At 41.9% G+C, this 24,482-nt stretch overlaps 1 protein-coding gene across 1 annotated transcript in view; it reads right to left on the reverse strand.

Moving 5' to 3' along the window:
* LOC110505019 (neuronal acetylcholine receptor subunit alpha-7-like) overlaps window positions 1-24,482 on the reverse strand; it is a 76,668-nt gene that overhangs the window by 39,764 nt on the left and 12,422 nt on the right. Inside the window, exon 3 of the mRNA XM_036969606.1 lies at window positions 1,342-1,481. Coding sequence (XP_036825501.1) covers window positions 1,342-1,481 — 140 coding nt within the window. The remainder of the gene's footprint in view (window positions 1-1,341; window positions 1,482-24,482) is intronic.

Raw genomic sequence — 24,482 nt, forward strand, 5'->3', positions numbered from 1 at the left:
TCTGAATGACTGACTGACATCCAGGGGGGAAACACAACTGCCCCATGGGCCCTTGACAGAGAAGATAATCTGGAGGAGAGGACACACACTCCTAACATTGCTAAAACACCCTACACACCCCTAAAGGTTCATACAAGCTCCACTCTGTTGACCTACATGCATGTCTGGGATGATGGTGTTGATGTGAGCCATGGCCAGCCTTTCAAACCCTCTCTGCATCATTAAGCAGCATAGCAGCCCAGATGTTAAGGCTACTGAGGTACTGTAGATATATCTCTGGTAATTAGATGGTAATTATAAAAGTATGATCATACCCTTCACAGGTCACTGAAGTGTGTGTGTGTGTGTGTGTGTGTGTGTGTGTGTATGAATGAATGATAGAGCTATTGAGGATCTAATGACTAGAACATAGGGATTAGACAGCCTACTATGGGGTGGTGATGTGTCCCATGTGTCAAAGTCTCAACATGGGTCTGTTCTGACTGTGAGGCGATGGAATGGTGGTGCTGAACTCTCTCAGTGGACACACACAGTGCACACACACACACAGCATGTGGGGAAGTGTGACGGAGTTTCTAGATCTTTGCTAAAGCATGAAATGCGCTGCATTAGCATCCCTCTGGTGAGACTCTCTCTCGCACACATACACACATACACACACACACACACACACACATCAGTCTACATTTCTGAGGAACTGACATTCAAGTAGGCACATTTTTCTTCATTTGGCGATTTACATTGAGTAAACAAAACATTAGGAACACCTTCCTAATATTGAGTTGCACCCCCTTTGGCCCTCAGAAGAGCCTCAATTCGTCGTGGTATGGATTCTAAATCAAATCAAGTAAAATGTTATTGGTCACGTACACATGGTTAGCAGATGTTATTGCAAGTGTATTGAAATGCTTGTGCTTCTAGTTCCGACAGTGCAGCAATATCTAACATGTAATCTAACAATTCCACAACAACTACCTAGTAAACACAAATCTAAGTAAAGGAATGGAATAAGGATATATACATGTACATATAAATATATGGATGAGCAATGACAGAGAGTCTGTCTGGGAGATCTTATATAACAGGAGGCAAACAGCAGAAGTGCATTATCTCTACATGTCTGCAGATACGGGACCTAATCTCAGAAGTACATACCTGCCACTGTACGTCACCTCTACACATACACACACACACACACACACTCTCAACAGAATGTTTGAAGTTAAAACATCTGTCTTATACACCAGTAGTGTCAGTCCGTGTCAGTCCTTGTTAAATCAACATACACCTCTCACACGCACCCACACCCCGACACACACAAATACACAGTCCCTCCCTCACCACGTCTATGATCTGCAGCAGAGTCATTCCCAGCTCCACCAGAAGAGGAGAGGAGTCGTTGATCACTGGTCTCTCCAGGCGGTTGTAGTTGGCCATCAGCTCCTTGTACAGTCTGCGCTGGTGCTCCCCCTGTAGGGACCCTGGGGAACAACAAGGGAACCAATGAGAGTTCATGTTAGTTAATAAAATGTATATTCTACAGTTTCTCAGTTGGCTGGGTGGGAGGGGTCAGTGGCGATTAGGATGATGTGTTTGCTGGACCAGCTTTCATCCCCTTGACTCTTCTCCTCTCTCTTCCCTCTGTCCCACTGATCCCATTAAGAGCCATCTCTGGAGAGGAGAGGAGAGGAGAGGAGAGGAGAGGAGAGGAGAGGAGAGGAGAGAGGGCTAAACTACCTGCAGCACTAGTCAGTTATGGACAATGGTCATTAAAACACACAGGCTGTTCATTAACTGATCCTAAAAGGGAGTTTGTTCAGAACGATGGCTAAACAGATGCATGGCCTAAATGTGTTCTCCTCATACATGAGAGAGAAATGAATACATAACCGAAATGTGCAGACAGAGTTCACAAGCGAACACTCCAGTCCTAGACACACTGTTCTGGGTTGGTTCATAGACAACTGTATAGATAAGAGGCAAGCAGTTGTAGTCTACAGTACACGTTGGCTTTGGGTTCACACCTCTCGCCCCATTGCACAGCCAACACCAGGAAGGGCAGACTGTGGAAGACACACACAGACAGTCACATATGCATAAAAGAGAGAGAAATCATGGAGCGAAAGGAGAGAGAGACAGTGAGAGAAATGTAGGGAGAGTGTCTCTGTCCCAGCGTGTTGCTGATGAGGTCCATTAGGGCCATAGTGAGGTTACAGCAGGACAGGACTCTACTGGGAGTTCAGAGCGAGAGAGAGAGGTCGTGTCTACACTTGATACTTACATGTGACTTCTGCTATCAGAATAGGAAGATCGCATTGAAAAGACGGGTTTAGACGCACAAAAGTGGCTTTGTGGTCTGATTGTGATCGGATCTGTCTGACCACTTCAGGAGCTGGTCAGAGATGCATTGTGTGTAGATTTCTCCTCAGTCTGGACACAATCAAGCTACCAAAAGCATATAGAGTGGGCGACGTCATCAGCGCTCCTCCCACAAGTCTCCACAAAAATTGTGTTTTGGGACCGAGAGGCACCTTTTCATTATAACAAGTAAATACGTTCCTAGCGTGTGAGGAACGTGTTTGCCGGACTCCTAAATGCTAACCAGCTAGCTAATATGCTAACCCATTTTCAATCCCTTTAGCGTTGCTTGCTAGCTAACAGAGGTTAGCCGGCTAGTTAGCTACAGTAGTTAGCTACTGCCATCGGTTGCTGTTGCGGTATCATATTTAGCCTATTCCACCGTTTGTAGAATGGATACCGGCATTTGAATATAGCGCGGGAAAAGGGAATCCGGACACACTGTGGACACATTTAAATGTAGGTGTCGATGCATGACGAGATCAGAACTCCATGATCAGAACAATAAAGCTACATGAACCTGTCAGGTCTAGACACGGCCAGAGAGGGGGAGAGAAACCTGAGCACCGCAGCACACTGACACTTACCCACTTCTTCATACAGCCGCGTACTTAAACATCTATATACTATATCCATACACTCATACTTCATATCTATACACCTGTATAGGCACACCTTCTGTACAACACCCATGTTGCACACAGCCTTTGATAACAGTGGTTTTAAAGAGCTATCCATAGTACACGTCAATACATATAACTTGTGCATTGACATAACTATTAGCAATTCAGCACCTGCTGTATAAGGCACAGCCCTGTGGGTTCTGAAAAGGTGTTGAGATTATGCAATCCACATAATGCACATCATCGCATCTGTAGATCTCCTGCATAATACGCAGCTGGGTAGAACCCCCCCCCCCCCCCCTTCCTCTCACCCTCTCTAATGTTTTATTCCTCTCTGATATATCAAGATGACATTCCTCTGGGACAGTCACCTTGTCATGGTGAGGGGGCTTTTGTACCTTAATGCCAGTGGGAGGTAACTCCAGGCAGGTCTAACTAGTGGTGCTACTTAAGTAGTTTTTTTTGTATCTGTACTTTACTATTTATATTTTTGCCAACTTTTACTTCACTACATTCCTTGAGAAAATAATGTACTTTTTACTCCATACATTTTCCCTGACACCCAAAAGTGCTCGTTACATTTTGACAGAAACAACAGGAATTTGAAATGATTTATACTTCTACTTTTGATACTTAAGTGTATTCTAGAAATTCCATTTACTTTTAAAATGATTTTGTTACACAGCTGCAGGGAGGATTGCAGCAGGTTCCTTGGCAGACAAAGAGAAATCCACGTCTGCTTGGTTCAGGTCGCAGTCACAAACACAGATTCACAGAACACACACACACTCATATTCCTCCATGTCCCCAATCTCATGATATTCATAGCTTCTCTAATGAAGAAATGATCTCTTTGGTCTCAGTGTCTGTCACACACACTCATACACTCACACACAAGAGGAGAGTCAAATGCCACATCCTTTTTTCCTCTTACTAACCAAGGAGTCGATAGGCCTCCGCTAACTCCTCTCTTCCGCCTCCGGAAGGTGAGGTGTGGTGGGGAGGAGTGTGCTAAGAGATAGTGTCTCGGTCTCTCGTTATATTTCTCTGTTTCTATCTCTTTGTGAGGACCAGCGTCTAACAGTGATTGGTTATTCTTTTCTTTCTTTTTTCTTTTCATTGTTAGGCTACATCTGTTCCTGCCTACAGCTGTGTGCTACATTCGACTGAGGGTGTCACGAATCTATTCTTAATGCCCTAATAATTCTAGCAACAACAAATAAAATGATTGAGTAAAACTGTTTATTGAAAATACATTTTGTAATTGAAGCAATGTTAGCCAGTAATTTTAGCGTTGATCATGAAAATATACTAAATGTATCCGTTTGTGGTCAAACGACCATTCATCTGGTTTTGGTGCCAAACTTCTGTTTACGTCTCCACTAGATTATTCTTCCATTCGAGCATTTGTCGATTAAAAGTGACTATAAATCACTATAAAAGGGACCATGTTTAAGAATTAAAATGCTTAAGTTAAAGGGGAGTTTCACCCTGGCTCTGCCACGGCATATGGTCATTACTATATTAACAACATTATGTTTAATCATAAACATCAACATTATCCAAACCACAAGCTACAACTAGCACATTTTCATTTCCCTGGTAGAATCAGGCAGTGTCCCTGTGTATTCGTCTGCTCATAGTGAACCACTAAGTCTGACATTCATAGCGAATCCTGATACCACCCTGCTAGGTAGATTGGGTGTGCCCACAAACATTTTTATTTTTAATATTTGTATTTATTTATAATTATAATTTTTTTTGTTGTTATTTATATATTATTATTTATTTTATTTTTTAAACCCCTCCACGACCCCCCCCCCCCCCCCCTCTTCGGAGGACAAATATCTTTTTGTTTTTGTACAGCTTTTCTGCTACACATTTTACATATACATTTTGCATGCATGGTACTTTTATATAAAGCAGTCACATAACAATAATATATTACCAAACATAAACTCTTTAATCCCACCCCTCAGCCACTCTCAGCCCATCCCACCTATCACCATAGACCTCAGCTCTTTAATCCCACCCCTCTGCCACTCTCAGCCCCTCCCACCTATCACCATAGACCTCCCTCGTTTGGTTTCCATGTGTCAAATATTTTTCAATTGTGCTGTGATGTTTTACATAATTATTTTATCTTTCTAATCGTATCCACAGATTGTGAACTAAAGATGAAAACCTTCCCTATGAGTATTATTATATCATTTATTGACTGACTATGGCTTTCCAAATTGCCCAACAGTGCTATTTGTAAGGTTCATTTTAAGTGAATGTTGTGATTTTTTAACCATTGCTGAACCTGTGACCAGAAACAAGCTACATAGTGGCAATACCAGAATAAATCATCTAATGATTCTGTCTCTTCACAGCAAAATCTACAGAGCTGAGATTGTTGTATGCCCCATATATATAGCATTCTGTTGGGTGCAAGAAGTTCATATAATAATTTAAATTGAAAAACTCTTTGAATCAAGTGTCGTTTTACGTACCAGTTCATAAACCACGTGGGAGTGCCCAGAAACTTGGTTCATGGCGGTTTACTTCAAACGACCAACACACTAATCTCAGAACTTCTCTAAGCATTTTTTTTTACATTTGTTTTTCACTAAAGTTTGTCATTATGCCCATACGGTGTTCTGTCTGGCTGTGCTAATTACAAACAAGAGCGTAAATCTGTCACCGTTCTACCCACCAGAAATTTACCCAGGTGCTGCCAGTGGTTTGCGGCTATCAAGAATGATGCTTACGGTGACCAACGATTAGCAGAGGGATTTTCAGGCTGAACGGATGGGGAATCCATTTAGACGACGACAGCTGAGAAGTGATGCGATACTATCGTTTTCTCCCTTCAAAAAGATTCTCAATTAGAGGTACGCATCACTGTCAATTAATTTTGCCTATGCCATGGTAGTCACTGCTAGACTGGTAGCTTCCATCAGCAGAATAAACATGTTTGTCTGTTTGTCCTATCTTTTACTAAATGTTCGCTAATGTAAGCTAGCTAACATTAGCAAATAAGAGTAACTCAATCTGGTAGCCATCTACTCCACCCTTGTCTGGGAAAAAAACAGAATTGTCAATATATCTAACTCACTCTCTGTGTGTCCCGCCCTGACCTTAGAGCTTTTTATGTCTCCATTTTGGTTTGTTCAGGGTGTGACTTTGGTGGGCATTCTATGTTCTCTTTTCTATGTTTTTGTATTTCTTTGGTTTGGCCGGGTGTGGTTCTCAATCAGGGACAGCTGTCTATCGTTGTCTCCGATTGGGAACCATACTTAGGTAGCTTTTTCCCCACATGGTTTTTGTGGGTAGTTCATTTCTGTTTAGTATTTTGCACCTTACAGGACTGTTTCGGTTATTCTCTTGTTTATTTTTGTTATAGGGTTCGGTTTTAATAAAACAAGCATGAACACTTACGACGCTGCGCTTTGGTCCGATGATTCCTCTTCTTCAAATGACGAATACCGTGACACTGTGTGTTGGTAGTAATTATGAATGTGTATAATAAATTGTATAAGGTTGATTAGTAGGTTCTAAGCTGGCTAGCAATCTTGCTGCCAATTTAGTGACGCTAACTGGCCAACAGCAAGCTAACAATATTAAAATGTCTATGTAAGGTGTGCTAAACTAGCCAGTCTAATAGAGATCAATACAATTAGTGGGGTGGTTAAATTGTGTATTGTTGAGTGTTTTGTTGTAGGTGGTACATAATCTGATTCCACCAGCATGTGTTTCCAACCCCAAGGTAAATTGGGAAAAATATTTACAAGCTGACGGCTAAGATAGCTCAATTTACAGTAAGCATGGCATAAAACGTGAATTGGGTACTGTTTGTATGGGTTTGTGTCATCGGGTTACAGGTGGTTAGATGTAGCCTGAGGACCACAGAGAACCTTCCAGAACATGAAATCGATTTAGTCTACCCCTTTTATCTTTTGACCCTTTCTCTTTGTAAATCTCAGGTTATCTGGAGTGCTTCCACAGTCACTGCTGAAAAATACCCCAAAGCGGCGGCATTTTTGGGTACACGAGCATGAGGAAGGGGACAACAAACCTTGTGATTTATGGAGCACAACAAGATTGTGGGACAAAAACCAGCAAGGGACACTGAAATGTATAAAATCAAGACGACAACCACCTCGTTTTTTTTCTCTGCAGATTCTCAAAACATAATACAAAGACACGTCTACAAAAACCCCCCGCTACTATTGACAAGAATGATCTGTCAAAGTCAAAGGGCTGAGGGAGGTTTACGGGCAGGTCTTTGAGATGCGGAAGGGGGTTTTGGTTGTGCTTAGAGACAGTAAATGTATTGTTTTGTAAGGGAACGATTGAAAGGTGCCATTTCTACTCAATCTCCCATACACAACACATACTGTGTAAGAACTGCCACCTTAAGAATTTTCACACCGTCTGTAGCCCCCCAGCCCTTCACTTTGTTGACTCATTTTTCCTGTCAAAAGCAGCTCCCAATGTCCCTAAACTATACAAAAGTCTGTCTCTAAACACGTAGGTCCCAACACAAACATGTCTTTCCAGGAGACGTACAGTGCCAGCAAATCTTCGGCAAGAGGTCCAAACAGTTGGTGGTTGGTCTACGAGCCCAACACCACTTCTGGAAGTCTTATCCAGCTGGCCACACACCGCAGACGCGAGGCCATTCGCCACAAGCACTCTGCTTCTGCAGCCCATCATGCCAAACACTACTGCCAGTGTCCCGGAGCCAGACAAAGGACCATAAAATAAATATGGACATTTTCAGATCAATCCTCAAAATGTTCCTGCCTTCATGGATTCACAGAAGATTTCTACTGTTTTATATGTTCAGACAATAGCCAAAGAATTGACCAGATTTAATGCAAACAAAAAGAGAACTGAGTATTCAACAAGAATGTTATGGGAAAAAGTAAAAATATACAGTGTATGAACAGTGTAGTGCAGTTCAGTTATGTCGGAAGTGTAGTCAAGTGCAGAAAACTGTAAGTACAGATTATTACAAAAGATAATGTGATTTAACCAAAGATTGTTGTTATCTATTACTGGGAGTTATAGGATAGTGTCGTGGCGTTGTATTAGTTAATGTGACGACTGTTGCTTATCGAATGATTAAAGGTTTCTAATTGCATGATTAACTGAATCAAGCAATTATTAACTCCTTAACCTGGGGCACCATGGGAAAATTAGTTTTGAGTTTCTATTTCCCAAATTAACTCAAAGAATATCAGAATATCGATTTAACAACAGCCGCTAATTAATCAGTTACCTCTACAGAACGTCGCATAATCCGGGTATCTGCACGGACCCGGGTCTCACCAATGAGTTCGTACCACACCAATCTTAGTTGAGTATTTATTTACTAGAAAGCTAAAATGATAAAAGATACACATACACAAAAACACATTCTAGGCTATTGATTAGAACTTAGTATAACAGGCCAACGCACTATGGCGCGTGTTTCCCAAAATGGAGATTTAAAAGAGAGCGAAAAAGAGAAAGTACACGAGAGAAATATACATTTGGGTGAATTTGCCAGCTTTGCTTATTCTAACCCTAGCCTTGCCCCAAACTGCCACTCTCATGGGTCAGAATATAATGATGTAATTACGTGTGGAAGGTCTCCGTGGAATCCCCGCATGAACCGTTCAGGCTGCTCAATGACGCACTTCTCCGGCGCAACTCTGGTTGTCCTCACAATGTCAGTGTCCTTTTGGCTTAGGGGTCTGTTCCCTCACCCTTGCTCTGGAAGGGGTCTTCTGAGGACAGCCTCCATTCGATGGGAGTGGAGGCTAGGTGGTCCGGCTTGATTTCACCCGCTTAGGCACAGCTACTCATCAGTAGCATGGGTAGAAAAAGATTTCTTTGTCTTCAAACTTGTGCTGCGTTTTGGGTTCGTTGACTTTTCTAGACCTTGGCTGCAGCTTGGGTAACTTAGTCTGACATGTTAATTCTTCACTCACAGGTTTTATACTCTCGGGTCAGAAGTGGGCGTAACCGCCTTTAGGGCAATTCTCTGGGCGTACCAAGTTAAGAGGCAAGGTCTAGATTTTACTCAAATCCAATTTTAAACAACTAACTTCACATTTCATCTTTACCATAACATTCTCTTTGATTTGGACATTTTCCATACAGCGTACAATGTATAAACATCAAACATATACTGGGAAAACTCTTAATGTTACAATGTTTTCGTAATAATGTAATCTATTAACCTTTAATAACAAAACAAAAATGACATACATTTTCATATTCCATCTATCGCCATGACCACCATTGTGGCTGACAGAAACCATTGTTCCAAAGTCCCTTTATTTCATGTTTAATGTTCTGAGGCTGGTTCGCCATAGTGACAGAACAAAGGAATTTGTCTGTGGCCTGAGATTTACCAGGGGTGTGAGGGGTCATAAAAAACCCACATCTTCAGACCCCTAGATCTCTCCTCCTCTATTGGGGTTGAGAGATAATCTGTAGGATTGTGGTCTCCTGTTACCTGACCTGATCAGGACAGTCATGACAATAGGCACTGTTTGGTGTAGCACAGAGAATTTTCAGCCGACCTTAGCTTATTGATGGGGTCTTCATCCTTGACCTGCGGAAACAGGAGTCTCAAAATGTCCGTGTCCAGTTGCCGTGTCCGTTTGAATTGAGAAAATGCTCTGTTATAAAAAAATTAAAAAAATTCTGCTCTATGAAGTAATTCAACAGTGTGCGCCGCCATCTTTTCTATTTCAAGTCTTCTGTCATTGATCGAGACAGGTGAGTGTCCACCCCAAAGTGCCGCATGGCATGACCAGTGCTTAATTTCAGCCAGATCCTGCCGGAACAGGATCCGGCACCTCTCAGATTTGACCTTGTTTGTTCCGGCATCCGGTACCTCTCGAGGCATGAGTTATTAATTATTTAACTGTTTGCACTGTAGACATTCTAATCATAGCGATCAGTATTAAATCAAGTTGCCCCCTCGTTATTTTTCCCGCCCCCCAGAAAGACCATCATGTAAAAACGTGGTGATCTTTCTATGTAATAATCCTATCCTGCCACACTGATTCCAGACCTGCTCTTTTATTTGTACATAGAGGTTATGGGGAGGGCCAGTGGGGTAAGTACCTGATCCTGACACAGATCTTGGTAGTGGTGGTCAGCTAGTGAAGAGGTCCCTACATAATCACGTCACATAGAGTCGTCTCCCTACTGAATTTGAATCATGGGAAAGCCAAATAAAAAATGGATAAGAAAAGGCAATCAAGTTTGACATTTTTCAAGTTCAAAAATCCAGAGAAAGATGGTGAATCGAACCCAGAACGAGCCAAGGAAATGTCAGTGCTGGAGGAGAGGGGTGAGCGGCAAACTGTTCCTGATGGCAATACTAATCCCACCAGTTCAGCATCACCACCGGCAGCTCCACTAGCTAGCAGGCCTCCTAGTGAGTTAGACTCAGTGGGAGAGGGAAACGGGGACCTGGGGGAGGGGGGCAGTGCATCCACGACGAAGTGTTTGGAGCAGGTGCAATTTGCAGTTCAAGAACAAGCAAACGTATAACCCCTGGCTGGTCATGCATAATTCAAAGTTGGGCTGTACAAAATGCAAAAAGGTAGGGAGTTTGAGTCTAGAAATGAGGGAATAAACGAGCAAAAGAGTGGGTGGAATGTACAGTAAATTAACATCCTATGCATCAGATGTAAAAACAAAAACAAGGTGGCTAAGCATCACAGCCACAAGCAATCGCCATCACACTGCACACTGCCCTATCCCATCTGGACAAAATTAATATCTATGTAAGAATGCTGTTCGTTGACTACAGCTCACCATTCAACACCATAGTACCCTCCAAACTCATCAGCAAGCGGGAGGCCATGGGTCTCAACCCCGCCCTGTGCAATTGGGTCCTAGACGTTCTGATGGGCCGCCCCCAGGTGGTGAAGGTAGGAAACAACATCTCCACTTCGCTGACCCTCAACACTAGGGCCAAAAGGGTGCGTGCTCAGCCCCCTCCTGTACTCTCTGTTCACCCACGACTGCGTGGCCATGCATTACTCCAACTCAATCATCAAGGTTTCAGACGACAACAGTAGTGGGCTTGATTACCAACAATGAAGAGACAGCAGACTGAAATGGTCCATAGACAGTGTGGTGAAGAAGACCTCAGGAGGCTGAAGAAATTTGGCTTGTCATCCAAAACCCTGACAAACTTTTACAGATGCACAATCGAGAGCATCCTACCGGGCTGTATCACAGCCTGGTACGGCAGCTGCACCGCCCTCAACCGCAAGGCTCTCCAAAGGATGGAGGAGTCTGCACAACGCATCACCGGGGCAAACGACCTGCCCTCCATGACACCTACAGCACTCAATGTCACAGAAAAGACTAAAAAGATCAAGGACAACAACCACCCGAGCCACTGATTGTTCACACCGCTACCATGCAGAAGAAGAGGTCAGTACAGGTGCATCAAAGCCGGGACCTTACAATACTCATATCACATGTATATACTGTATTTTATACCATCTATTGCACCTTCGCCATCGCTCATCCATATACCTACATGTACATATTCTCATTCACCCCTTTAGATGTGTATTAGGCACAGTTGAAGTTTGAAGTTTACATACACCTTAGCCAAATACATTTAAACGCAGTTTCACAATTCCTGACATTTAATCCTAGTAAAAATTCCCTGTCAAGGTCTTGAGATGTTGCTTCAAAATATCCATCTATTTTGTGAAGTGCACCAGTCCCTCCTGTAGCAAAGCTCCCCGACAGCATGATGCTGCCACCCCCATGCTTCCCGGTTGGGATGGTGTTCTTCGGCTTGCAAGCCACCCTCTTTTTCCTTCAAACATAACAATGGTCATTATGGCCAAACAGTTCTATTTTTGTTTCACATCAGACGAGAGGACATTTCTCCAAAAAGTATGATCTTTGTCCCAATGTGCAGTTGCAAACCGTAGTCTGGCTTTTTTAGGGCGGATTTGGAGCAGTGGCTTCTTCCTTGCTGAGTGACCTTTCAGGTGTCACAAATCTATTCTTAATGCCCTAATAATTCTAGCAACAACAAATAAAATGATTGAGTAAAACTGTTTATTGAAAATACATTTTGTAATTGAAGCAATGTTAGCCAGTAATTTTAGCGTTGATCATGAAAATATACTAAATGTATCCGTTTGTGGTCAAACGACCATTCATCTGGTTTTGGTGCCAAACTTCTGTTTACGTCTCCACTAGATTATTCTTCCATTCGAGCATTTGTCGATTAAAAGTGACTATAAATCACTATAAAAGGGACCATGTTTAAGAATTAAAATGCTTAAGTTAAAGGGGAGTTTCACCCTGGCTCTGCCACGGCATATGGTCATTACTATATTAACAACATTATGTTTAATCATAAACATCAACATTATCCAAACCACAAGCTACAACTAGCACATTTTCATTTCCCTGGTAGAATCAGGCAGTGTCCCTGTGTATTCGTCTGCTCATAGTGAACCACTAAGTCTGACATTCATAGCGAATCCTGATACCACCCTGCTAGGTAGATTGGGTGTGCCCACAAACATTTTTATTTTTAATATTTGTATTTATTTATAATTATAATTTTTTTTGTTGTTATTTATATATTATTATTTATTTTATTTTTTAAACCCCTCCACGACCCCCCCCCCCCCCCTCTTCGGAGGACAAATATCTTTTTGTTTTTGTACAGCTTTTCTGCTACACATTTTACATATACATTTTGCATGCATGGTACTTTTATATAAAGCAGTCACATAACAATAATATATTACCAAACATAAACTCTTTAATCCCACCCCTCAGCCACTCTCAGCCCATCCCACCTATCACCATAGACCTCAGCTCTTTAATCCCACCCCTCTGCCACTCTCAGCCCCTCCCACCTATCACCATAGACCTCCCTCGTTTGGTTTCCATGTGTCAAATATTTTTCAATTGTGCTGTGATGTTTTACATAATTATTTTATCTTTCTAATCGTATCCACAGATTGTGAACTAAAGATGAAAACCTTCCCTATGAGTATTATTATATCATTTATTGACTGACTATGGCTTTCCAAATTGCCCAACAGTGCTATTTGTAAGGTTCATTTTAAGTGAATGTTGTGATTTTTTAACCATTGCTGAACCTGTGACCAGAAACAAGCTACATAGTGGCAATACCAGAATAAATCATCTAATGATTCTGTCTCTTCACAGCAAAATCTACAGAGCTGAGATTGTTGTATGCCCCATATATATAGCATTCTGTTGGGTGCAAGAAGTTCATATAATAATTTAAATTGAAAAACTCTTTGAATCAAGTGTCGTTTTACGTACCAGTTCATAAACCACGTGGGAGTGCCCAGAAACTTGGTTCATGGCGGTTTACTTCAAACGACCAACACACTAATCTCAGAACTTCTCTAAGCATTTTTTTTTACATTTGTTTTTCACTAAAGTTTGTCATTATGCCCATACGGTGTTCTGTCTGGCTGTGCTAATTACAAACAAGAGCGTAAATCTGTCACCGTTCTACCCACCAGAAATTTACCCAGGTGCTGCCAGTGGTTTGCGGCTATCAAGAATGATGCTTACGGTGACCAACGATTAGCAGAGGGATTTTCAGGCTGAACGGATGGGGAATCCATTTAGACGACGACAGCTGAGAAGTGATGCGATACTATCGTTTTCTCCCTTCAAAAAGATTCTCAATTAGAGGTACGCATCACTGTCAATTAATTTTGCCTATGCCATGGTAGTCACTGCTAGACTGGTAGCTTCCATCAGCAGAATAAACATGTTTGTCTGTTTGTCCTATCTTTTACTAAATGTTCGCTAATGTAAGCTAGCTAACATTAGCAAATAAGAGTAACTCAATCTGGTAGCCATCTACTCCACCCTTGTCTGGGAAAAAAACAGAATTGTCAATATATCTAACTCACTCTCTGTGTGTCCCGCCCTGACCTTAGAGCTTTTTATGTCTCCATTTTGGTTTGTTCAGGGTGTGACTTTGGTGGGCATTCTATGTTCTCTTTTCTATGTTTTTGTATTTCTTTGGTTTGGCCGGGTGTGGTTCTCAATCAGGGACAGCTGTCTATCGTTGTCTCCGATTGGGAACCATACTTAGGTAGCTTTTTCCCCACATGGTTTTTGTGGGTAGTTCATTTCTGTTTAGTATTTTGCACCTTACAGGACTGTTTCGGTTATTCTCTTGTTTATTTTTGTTATAGGGTTCGGTTTTAATAAAACAAGCATGAACACTTACGACGCTGCGCTTTGGTCCGATGATTCCTCTTCTTCAAATGACGAATACCGTGACACTGTGTGTTGGTAGTAATTATGAATGTGTATAATAAATTGTATAAGGTTGATTAGTAGGTTCTAAGCTGGCTAGCAATCTTGCTGCCAATTTAGTGACGCTAACTGGCCAACAGCAAGCTAACAATATTAAAATGTCTATGTAAGGTGTGCTAAACTAGCCAGTCTAATAGAGATCAATACAATTAGTGGGGTGGTTAAATTGTGTATTGTTGAGTGTTTTGTTGTAGGTGGTACATAATCTGATTCCACCAGCATGTGTTTCCAACCCCAAGGTAAATTGGGAAAAATATTTACAAGCTGACGGCTAAGATAGCTCAATTTACAGTAAGCATGGCATAAAACGTGAATTGGGTACTGTTTGTATGGGTTTGTGTCATCGGGTTACAGGTGGTTAGATGTAGCCTGAGGACCACAGAGAACCTTCCAGAACATGAAATCGATTTAGTCTACCCCTTTTATCTTTTGACCCTTTCTCTTTGTAAATCTCAGGTTATCTGGAGTGCTTCCACAGTCACTGCTGAAAAATACCCCAAAGCGGCGGCATTTTTGGGTACACGAGCATGAGGAAGGGGACAACAAACCTTGTGATTTATGGAGCACAACAAGATTGTGGGACAAAAACCAGCAAGGGACACTGAAATGTATAAAATCAAGACGACAACCACCTCGTTTTTTTTCTCTGCAGATTCTCAAAACATAATACAAAGACACGTCTACAAAAACCCCCCGCTACTATTGACAAGAATGATCTGTCAAAGTCAAAGGGCTGAGGGAGGTTTACGGGCAGGTCTTTGAGATGCGGAAGGGGGTTTTGGTTGTGCTTAGAGACAGTAAATGTATTGTTTTGTAAGGGAACGATTGAAAGGTGCCATTTCTACTCAATCTCCCATACACAACACATACTGTGTAAGAACTGCCACCTTAAGAATTTTCACACCGTCTGTAGCCCCCCAGCCCTTCACTTTGTTGACTCATTTTTCCTGTCAAAAGCAGCTCCCAATGTCCCTAAACTATACAAAAGTCTGTCTCTAAACACGTAGGTCCCAACACAAACATGTCTTTCCAGGAGACGTACAGTGCCAGCAAATCTTCGGCAAGAGGTCCAAACAGTTGGTGGTTGGTCTACGAGCCCAACACCACTTCTGGAAGTCTTATCCAGCTGGCCACACACCGCAGACGCGAGGCCATTCGCCACAAGCACTCTGCTTCTGCAGCCCATCATGCCAAACACTACTGCCAGTGTCCCGGAGCCAGACAAAGGACCATAAAATAAATATGGACATTTTCAGATCAATCCTCAAAATGTTCCTGCCTTCATGGATTCACAGAAGATTTCTACTGTTTTATATGTTCAGACAATAGCCAAAGAATTGACCAGATTTAATGCAAACAAAAAGAGAACTGAGTATTCAACAAGAATGTTATGGGAAAAAGTAAAAATATACAGTGTATGAACAGTGTAGTGCAGTTCAGTTATGTCGGAAGTGTAGTCAAGTGCAGAAAACTGTAAGTACAGATTATTACAAAAGATAATGTGATTTAACCAAAGATTGTTGTTATCTATTACTGGGAGTTATAGGATAGTGTCGTGGCGTTGTATTAGTTAATGTGACGACTGTTGCTTATCGAATGATTAAAGGTTTCTAATTGCATGATTAACTGAATCAAGCAATTATTAACTCCTTAACCTGGGGCACCATGGGAAAATTAGTTTTGAGTTTCTATTTCCCAAATTAACTCAAAGAATATCAGAATATCGATTTAACAACAGCCGCTAATTAATCAGTTACCTCTACAGAACGTCGCATAATCCGGGTATCTGCACGGACCCGGGTCTCACCAATGAGTTCGTACCACACCAATCTTAGTTGAGTATTTATTTACTAGAAAGCTAAAATGATAAAAGATACACATACACAAAAACACATTCTAGGCTATTGATTAGAACTTAGTATAACAGGCCAACGCACTATGGCGCGTGTTTCCCAAAATGGAGATTTAAAAGAGAGCGAAAAAGAGAAAGTACACGAGAGAAATATACATTTGGGTGAATTTGCCAGCTTTGCTTATTCTAACCCTAGCCTTGCCCCAAACTGCCACTCTCATGGGTCAGAATATAATGATGTAATTACGTGTGGAAGGTCTCCGTGGAATCCCCGCATGAACCGTTCAGGCTGCTCAATGACGCACTTCTCCGGCGCAACTCTGGTTGTCCTCACAATGTCAGTGTCCTTTTGGCTTAGGGGTCTGTTCCCTCACCCTTGCTCTGGAAGGGGTCTTCTGAGGACAGCCTCCATTCGATGGGAGTGGAGGCTAGGTGGTCCGGCTTGATTTCACCCGCTTAGGCACAGCTACTCATCAGTAGCATGGGTAGAAAAAGATTTCTTTGTCTTCAAACTTGTGCTGCGTTTTGGGTTCGTTGACTTTTCTAGACCTTGGCTGCAGCTTGGGTAACTTAGTCTGACATGTTAATTCTTCACTCACAGGTTTTATACTCTCGGGTCAGAAGTGGGCGTAACCGCCTTTAGGGCAATTCTCTGGGCGTACCAAGTTAAGAGGCAAGGTCTAGATTTTACTCAAATCCAATTTTAAACAACTAACTTCACATTTCATCTTTACCATAACATTCTCTTTGATTTGGACATTTTCCATACAGCGTACAATGTATAAACATCAAACATATACTGGGAAAACTCTTAATGTTACAATGTTTTCGTAATAATGTAATCTATTAACCTTTAATAACAAAACAAAAATGACATACATTTTCATATTCCATCTATCGCCATGACCACCATTGTGGCTGACAGAAACCATTGTTCCAAAGTCCCTTTATTTCATGTTTAATGTTCTGAGGCTGGTTCGCCATAGTGACAGAACAAAGGAATTTGTCTGTGGCCTGAGATTTACCAGGGGTGTGAGGGGTCATAAAAAACCCACATCTTCAGACCCCTAGATCTCTCCTCCTCTATTGGGGTTGAGAGATAATCTGTAGGATTGTGGTCTCCTGTTACCTGACCTGATCAGGACAGTCATGACAATAGGCACTGTTTGGTGTAGCACAGAGAATTTTCAGCCGACCTTAGCTTATTGATGGGGTCTTCATCCTTGACCTGCGGAAACAGGAGTCTCAAAATGTCCGTGTCCAGTTGCCGTGTCCGTTTGAATTGAGAAAATGCTCTGTTATAAAAAAATTTAAAAAATTCTGCTCTATGAAGTAATTCAACAGTGTGCGCCGCCATCTTTTCTATTTCAAGTCTTCTGTCATTGATCGAGACAGGTGAGTGTCCACCCCAAAGTGCCGCATGGCATGACCAGTGCTTAATTTCAGCCAGATCCTGCCGGAACAGGATCCGGCACCTCTCAGATTTGACCTTGTTTGTTCCGGCATCCGGTACCTCTCGAGGCATGAGTTATTAATTATTTAACTGTTTGCACTGTAGACATTCTAATCATAGCGATCAGTATTAAATCAAGTTGCCCCCTCGTTATTTTTCCCGCCCCCCAGAAAGACCATCATGTAAAAACGTGGTGATCTTTCTATGTAATAATCCTATCCTGCCACACTGATTCCAGACCTGCTCTTTTATTTGTACATAGAGGTTATGGGGAGGGCCAGTGGGGTAAGTACCTGATCCTGACACAGATCTTGGTAGTGGTGGTCAGCTAGTGAAGAGGTCCCTACATAATCACGTCACATAGAGTCGTCTCCCTACTGAATTTGAATCATGGGAAAGCCAAATAAAAAATGGATAAGAAAAGGCAATCAAGTTTGACATTTTTCAAGTTCAAAAATCCAGAGAAAGATGGTGAATCGAACCCAGAACGAGCCAAGGAAATGTCAGTGCTGGAGGAGAGGGGTGAGCGGCAAACTGTTCCTGATGGCAATACTAATCCCACCAGTTCAGCATCACCACCGGCAGCTCCACTAGCTAGCAGGCCTCCTAGTGAGTTAGACTCAGTGGGAGAGGGAAACGGGGACCTGGGGGAGGGGGGCAGTGCATCCACGACGAAGTGTTTGGAGCAGGTGCAATTTGCAGTTCAAGAACAAGCAAACGTATAACCCCTGGCTGGTCATGCATAATTCAAAGTTGGGCTGTACAAAATGCAAAAAGGTAGGGAGTTTGAGTCTAGAAATGAGGGAATAAACGAGCAAAAGAGTGGGTGGAATGTACAGTAAATTAACATCCTATGCATCAGATGTAAAAACAAAAACAAGGTGGCTAAGCATCACAGCCACAAGCAATCGCCATCACACTGCACACTGCCCTATCCCATCTGGACAAAATTAATATCTATGTAAGAATGCTGTTCGTTGACTACAGCTCACCATTCAACACCATAGTACCCTCCAAACTCATCAGCAAGCGGGAGGCCATGGGTCTCAACCCCGCCCTGTGCAATTGGGTCCTAGACGTTCTGATGGGCCGCCCCCAGGTGGTGAAGGTAGGAAACAACATCTCCACTTCGCTGACCCTCAACACTAGGGCCAAAAGGGTGCGTGCTCAGCCCCCTCCTGTACTCTCTGTTCACCCACGACTGCGTGGCCATGCATTACTCCAACTCAATCATCAAGGTTTCAGACGACAACAGTAGTGGGCTTGATTACCAACAATGAAGAGACAGCAGACTGAAATGGTCCATAGACAGTGTGGTGAAGAAGACCTCAGGAGGCTGAAGAAATTTGGCTTGTCATCCAAAACCCTGACAAACTTTTACAGATGCACAATCGAGAGCATCCTACCGGGCTGTATCACAGCCTGGTACGGCAGCTGCACCGCCCTCAACCGCAAGGCTCTCCAAAGGATGGAGGAGTCTGCACAACGCATCACCGGGGCAAACGACCTGCCCTCCATGACACCTACAGCACTCAATGTCACAGAAAAGACTAAAAAGATCAAGGACAACAACCACCCGAGCCACTGATTGTTCACACCGCTACCATGCAGAAGAAGAGGTCAGTACAGGTGCATCAAAGCCGGGACCTTACAATACTCATATCACATGTATATACTGTATTTTATACCATCTATTGCACCTTCGCCATCGCTCATCCATATACCTACATGTACATATTCTCATTCACCCCTTTAGATGTGTATTAGGCACAGTTGAAGTTTGAAGTTTACATACACCTTAGCCAAATACATTTAAACGCAGTTTCACAATTCCTGACATTTAATCCTAGTAAAAATTCCCTGTCAAGGTCTTGAGATGTTGCTTCAAAATATCCATCTATTTTGTGAAGTGCACCAGTCCCTCCTGTAGCAAAGCTCCCCGACAGCATGATGCTGCCACCCCCATGCTTCCCGGTTGGGATGGTGTTCTTCGGCTTGCAAGCCACCCTCTTTTTCCTTCAAACATAACAATGGTCATTATGGCCAAACAGTTCTATTTTTGTTTCACATCAGACGAGAGGACATTTCTCCAAAAAGTATGATCTTTGTCCCAATGTGCAGTTGCAAACCGTAGTCTGGCTTTTTTAGGGCGGATTTGGAGCAGTGGCTTCTTCCTTGCTGAGTGACCTTTCAGGTTATGTCGATATAGGACTCGTTTTACTGTGGATATAGATACTTTTGTACCGGTTTCCTACAGCATCTTCACAAGGTCCTTTGCTGTTGTTCTGGGATTGATTTGCTTCTACACCTGCATTGCTTACTGTTTGGGGTTTTAGGCTGGGTTTCTTTACAGCACTTTGTGACATCAGCTGATGTAAGAAGGGCTTTAAATACATTTGATTGATTTGCACTTTTCGCACCAAAGTACGTTCATCTCTAGGAGACAGAACGCATCTCCTTCCTGAGCAGTTTGATGGCTGCGTGGTCACATGGTGTTTATACTTGCGTACTATTGTTTGTACAGATGAACGTGATACCTTCAGGCGTTTGGAAATTGCTCCCAAGGATGAACCAGACTTGTGGAAGTCTACAATTTTTTTCTGAGGTCTTCGCTGATTTCTTTTGATTTTCCCATGATGTCAAGCAAAGAGGCACTGAGTTTGAAGATAGGCCTTGAAATACATCCACAGGTACACCTCCAATTGACTCAGAAGCTTCTAAAGCCATGACATCATTTTCGGGAATTTTACAAGCTGTTTAACCTTTCTAGCGCAGCAGAACCCCTCGACAACATTCCGCTGAAAAGGCAGCGAGCGAAATTCAAAAATATTTTTTTGAAATATGTAACTTTCACACATTAATAAGACCAATACAGCAAGTCCAAAACATCTTGTTAATCTACCCATTGTATCCGATTTCAAAAATGCTTTACAGCTAAAGCACAACATATGATTATGTTAGGTCATAGCCAAGTCAAAAAAACACACAGCCATGTTTCCAGCCAAAGATAGGAGTCACAAAAAGCAGAAATATAGATCAAATTAATCACTAACCTTTGATGATCTTCATCAGATGACACTCATTGGACATCATGTTACACAATACATGTATGTTTTGTTCGATAATACTCATAATAAACATTGACAACAGATACATGTGTTATTCACAGAATTAAAGATAGACTTCTTCTTAATGCAACCGCTGTGTCAGATTTCAAAAGAACTTTACGGAAAAAACATAATCTGAGAACGACGCTCTGAACTCAAAACAGCCAGAGGAATATCCGCCATTTTGGAATCAACAAAGTTAGAAACAACACCATAAATATTCACTTACCTTTGATGATCTTTATCAGAAGGCACACCCAGGAATCCCAGTTTGACAATAAATGACTGATTTGTTCGATGAAGTTCCAATCATTTATGTCCAAATAGCCACTTGTTGTTAGCTTGTTCAGCCCAGTAATCCATCTTCATGAGGCGCAGGCACTTCATCCAGACAAAAACTCAAAAAGTTCCATTAGGGTGCTTTAAAAACAAGTCAAATGATGTATGGAATCAATCTTTAGGATGTGTTTAACATAAAACATCAATAATGTTCCAACTGGAGAATTCCTTTGTCTTCAGAAAAGCACTGGAACGAGAGGTAACTCTGTCGGGAGCGCGCGTCATGAGACCAAGGCACTCTGCCAGACCACTGACTCAAAGAGGTCTCATGAGCCCCTCCTTTATAGTAGAATCCTCATTCAAGTTTCTAAATGCGGTTGACCGTAGGAAGCCGTAGGAAGTGCAACTTTATCCATATCTCAATGTGTATTCGGTAGGCCAAGCTTTGAAAAACTACAAACCTCAGATGTCCCACATCCTGGTTGGATTTTTCTCAGGTTTTCGCCTGCCATATGAGTTCTGTTATACACACAGACGTCATTCAAACAGTTTTAGAAACTGCTGAGTGTTTTCTATCCAATACTACTAATAGTATGCATATATTAGCATCTGGGACAGAGTAGGAGGCAGTTCATTCTGGGCACGCTATTCATCCAAAAGTGAAAATGCTGCCCCCTATCCCAAAAAGGTTTAAGGCACTGTCAACTTAGTGTATGTAAACTTCTGACCCACTGGAATTGTGATACAGTGAATTATAAGTGAAATAATGTTTGTAAACAATTGTTGGAAAAATTACTTGTGTCATGCACACAGAATATGTCCTATCCGACTTGCCAAAACTATAGTTTGTTAACAAGAAATGTGTGGAGTGGTTGAAAAATGAGTTTTAATGACTCCAACCTAAGTGTATGTAAACTTCCGACTTCAACTGTAGTTGTTAGATTACTTGTTAGATATTACTGTTAGATATTATTGTTAGATATTATTGTTAGATATTACTGCACTGTCGGAACTAGAAGCACAAGCATTTCACTACACTAACATTAACATCTGCTAACCATGTGTATGTGAGAAATAAAACGTGATTTTAATTGGAAGTTGACTCTCAGGAGTTAAACGGACTTGCCATGGGGAGAGTCATTGCGGGAGGTTTTGAAAACTACGGTAGGACATTTTCTGTTACTTTACCTTCACAGCACAGAACAAGTTTGTAATCTGAATATATGCTTCACATTATCACATCGGCAGGAGGCCTATATATTCTCATATGTGTGTTCTGCCGTAGCCTACATTTGATGCATATTATTTGAAGTTCTATTCAGATATTGTTCTACTGCTACATTGATGTCTTGTAAATGATATGAAATCCGGGTCTGGTGAGCCCCACAGCTGAGTAAGTGTGCATATGGAGGGTGTTCTGCAGTGTCGTCTAAAAATGTTGCTGTACGTTGATGTCTAGAAAATGAGGCTATTAGAAATTCAGACTTGTGTAAAGCCCCGCAGCTATTCTCAAGTTTGTGGGCATACTGCAGTGATGTCTAAAATTATTTGAATTAATTAGCACCTTGGAGAGTGCTGTCCGTTTCACCACCATAAATATCAGGCAACTTGGCTGCTACGTTGTGTTTGACACTTTTTTTCTCAATGTGTTCCGGTACCTCAGAGCTCCCCCCGGATAACCCCTCTAGCGCTCACTATGGTGTTCCAGGATCTCCCGATTTACAAATTATGCACTGGGCATGATGACAGACACCTGTCTCAATCAATGAGAGTAAATAACTTCCTCAGCTAGCTAGCCACTGTATTTGTCATCTTTTTATTTTTGTATTTTATAAAATTATTTCACCGATATTTAACCAGGTAGGCCAGTTGAGAAGAAGTTCTAATTTACAACTGCGACCTGGCCAAGATAAAGCAAAGCAGTGCGATACAAACAACGACAGAGTCACACGTGTAATAAACAAACATACAGTCAATAACACAATATAAAAATCTATATACAGTGTGTGCAAACGAGGTAAAAGTAGGGAGGTAAGGCAATAAATAGGCCATAGTGGCGAAGTAATTACAATTTAGCAATCTGCCCTCTTGGTGCTGGCATCGGCTGTAGCTGAGCTTCTACCGTTAGCTAAATCCAACTCTTTGTTTTGAATCCTCTTCTCTACAAATGAAAACAAACCCAGATTTCCCAGGGTGATGATGACAATAGCCCATTGAATGACATTATCCTAGAGCTAATATCCCAACAACACTTTAGAAATGTCAATAATAAAATATAACATATAGCGAGAGTCAAAATATTACAAATAGATAATATCAAATACTATTGGAAATGTGTTATACAAACACTTATCAATTGATTGAAAGTCGACTGACAGGTGGATATTGTAAATAGATGGATATTGAGTAAAGAAATTACTTTTTTTTTTCTCCATCCTTGGCCCTGATTGGTTAGAAAAAAAGGCAGGGGAAATGAGTGGTTCCATACAGACAGTGTGAGAAAGATGGAAGAGGAGAGATTCATTAGCGATACTGTAGGTGAGTGTGAAAGAAAGAGAAATACCTCAAAGTGGCGAAACTCAATATTTACATGTGTGCCTCTCAAGGGGATGAAAACAGAGGCAGAGAAAGTGAGAGAAGAAGATATACGGAGATTAAGTGAGTGGCCAGTAACGCACTGTCCTAATCTCTCTCTAAATCACCCTGACCCTTTTTTGTGATTTACACCGGTAAAGCTATGTCTCTCTCGCTCTCTTTTAAGGCGTCCGCTTGCTTCTCACCCCGAAACAGTTCAGAACAGTTTGTACATAGACAACGGTGACATTTTGTGACGTTTATGTTTGCTTTGGTCTTCGGCATGGTTTTTTTCCGGTTGTTTGTGCACACGACAATTTATCTAGAGGAAAGACGAATTTTGGTAGCTGAAGTTTACGTCCCGTTGTCGCTCATTGGTCAACAGTAGGGATTCTTATTATACCTCAGTGGAATCTTCAATTAAGTGTTTGTTGTCAATCAACGATAGATGACTCGTTTTAATGCAAAAAATAATAATTAAAATACTGCACCAAACATCTTAGATGTTAAATTGTGCGAGTAAGAGCTCTTCTGCAAAAACGTCTAAATGAATGCCAGATTTTTTTTGTTACTTTTGGTCATGCAGTGTATGTGGACGACCTGTCGACCTGCTCGTCGAACATCTCATTCCAAAATCCTGGCCATTAACATGGAGTTGGTCCCCCCCTTTGCTGCTATAACAGCCTCCACTCTTCTGGGAAAGCTTTCCACTAGATGTTGGAACATTGCTGCGGGGACTTGCTTCCATTCAGCCACAAGAGCATTAGTGAAGTCGGATATTGAATTTGGGTGATAAGGCCTGGCTCGCAGTCAGCTTTCCATTTCATCCCAAAGGTGTTTGATGGGGTTGAGGTCAGGGCTCTGTGCAGGCCAGTCAATTTCTTCCA

Source organism: Oncorhynchus mykiss, chromosome 31, assembly GCF_013265735.2.
Source record: "Oncorhynchus mykiss isolate Arlee chromosome 31, USDA_OmykA_1.1, whole genome shotgun sequence".
NCBI classification, from domain to species: Eukaryota; Metazoa; Chordata; class Actinopteri; order Salmoniformes; family Salmonidae; genus Oncorhynchus; species Oncorhynchus mykiss.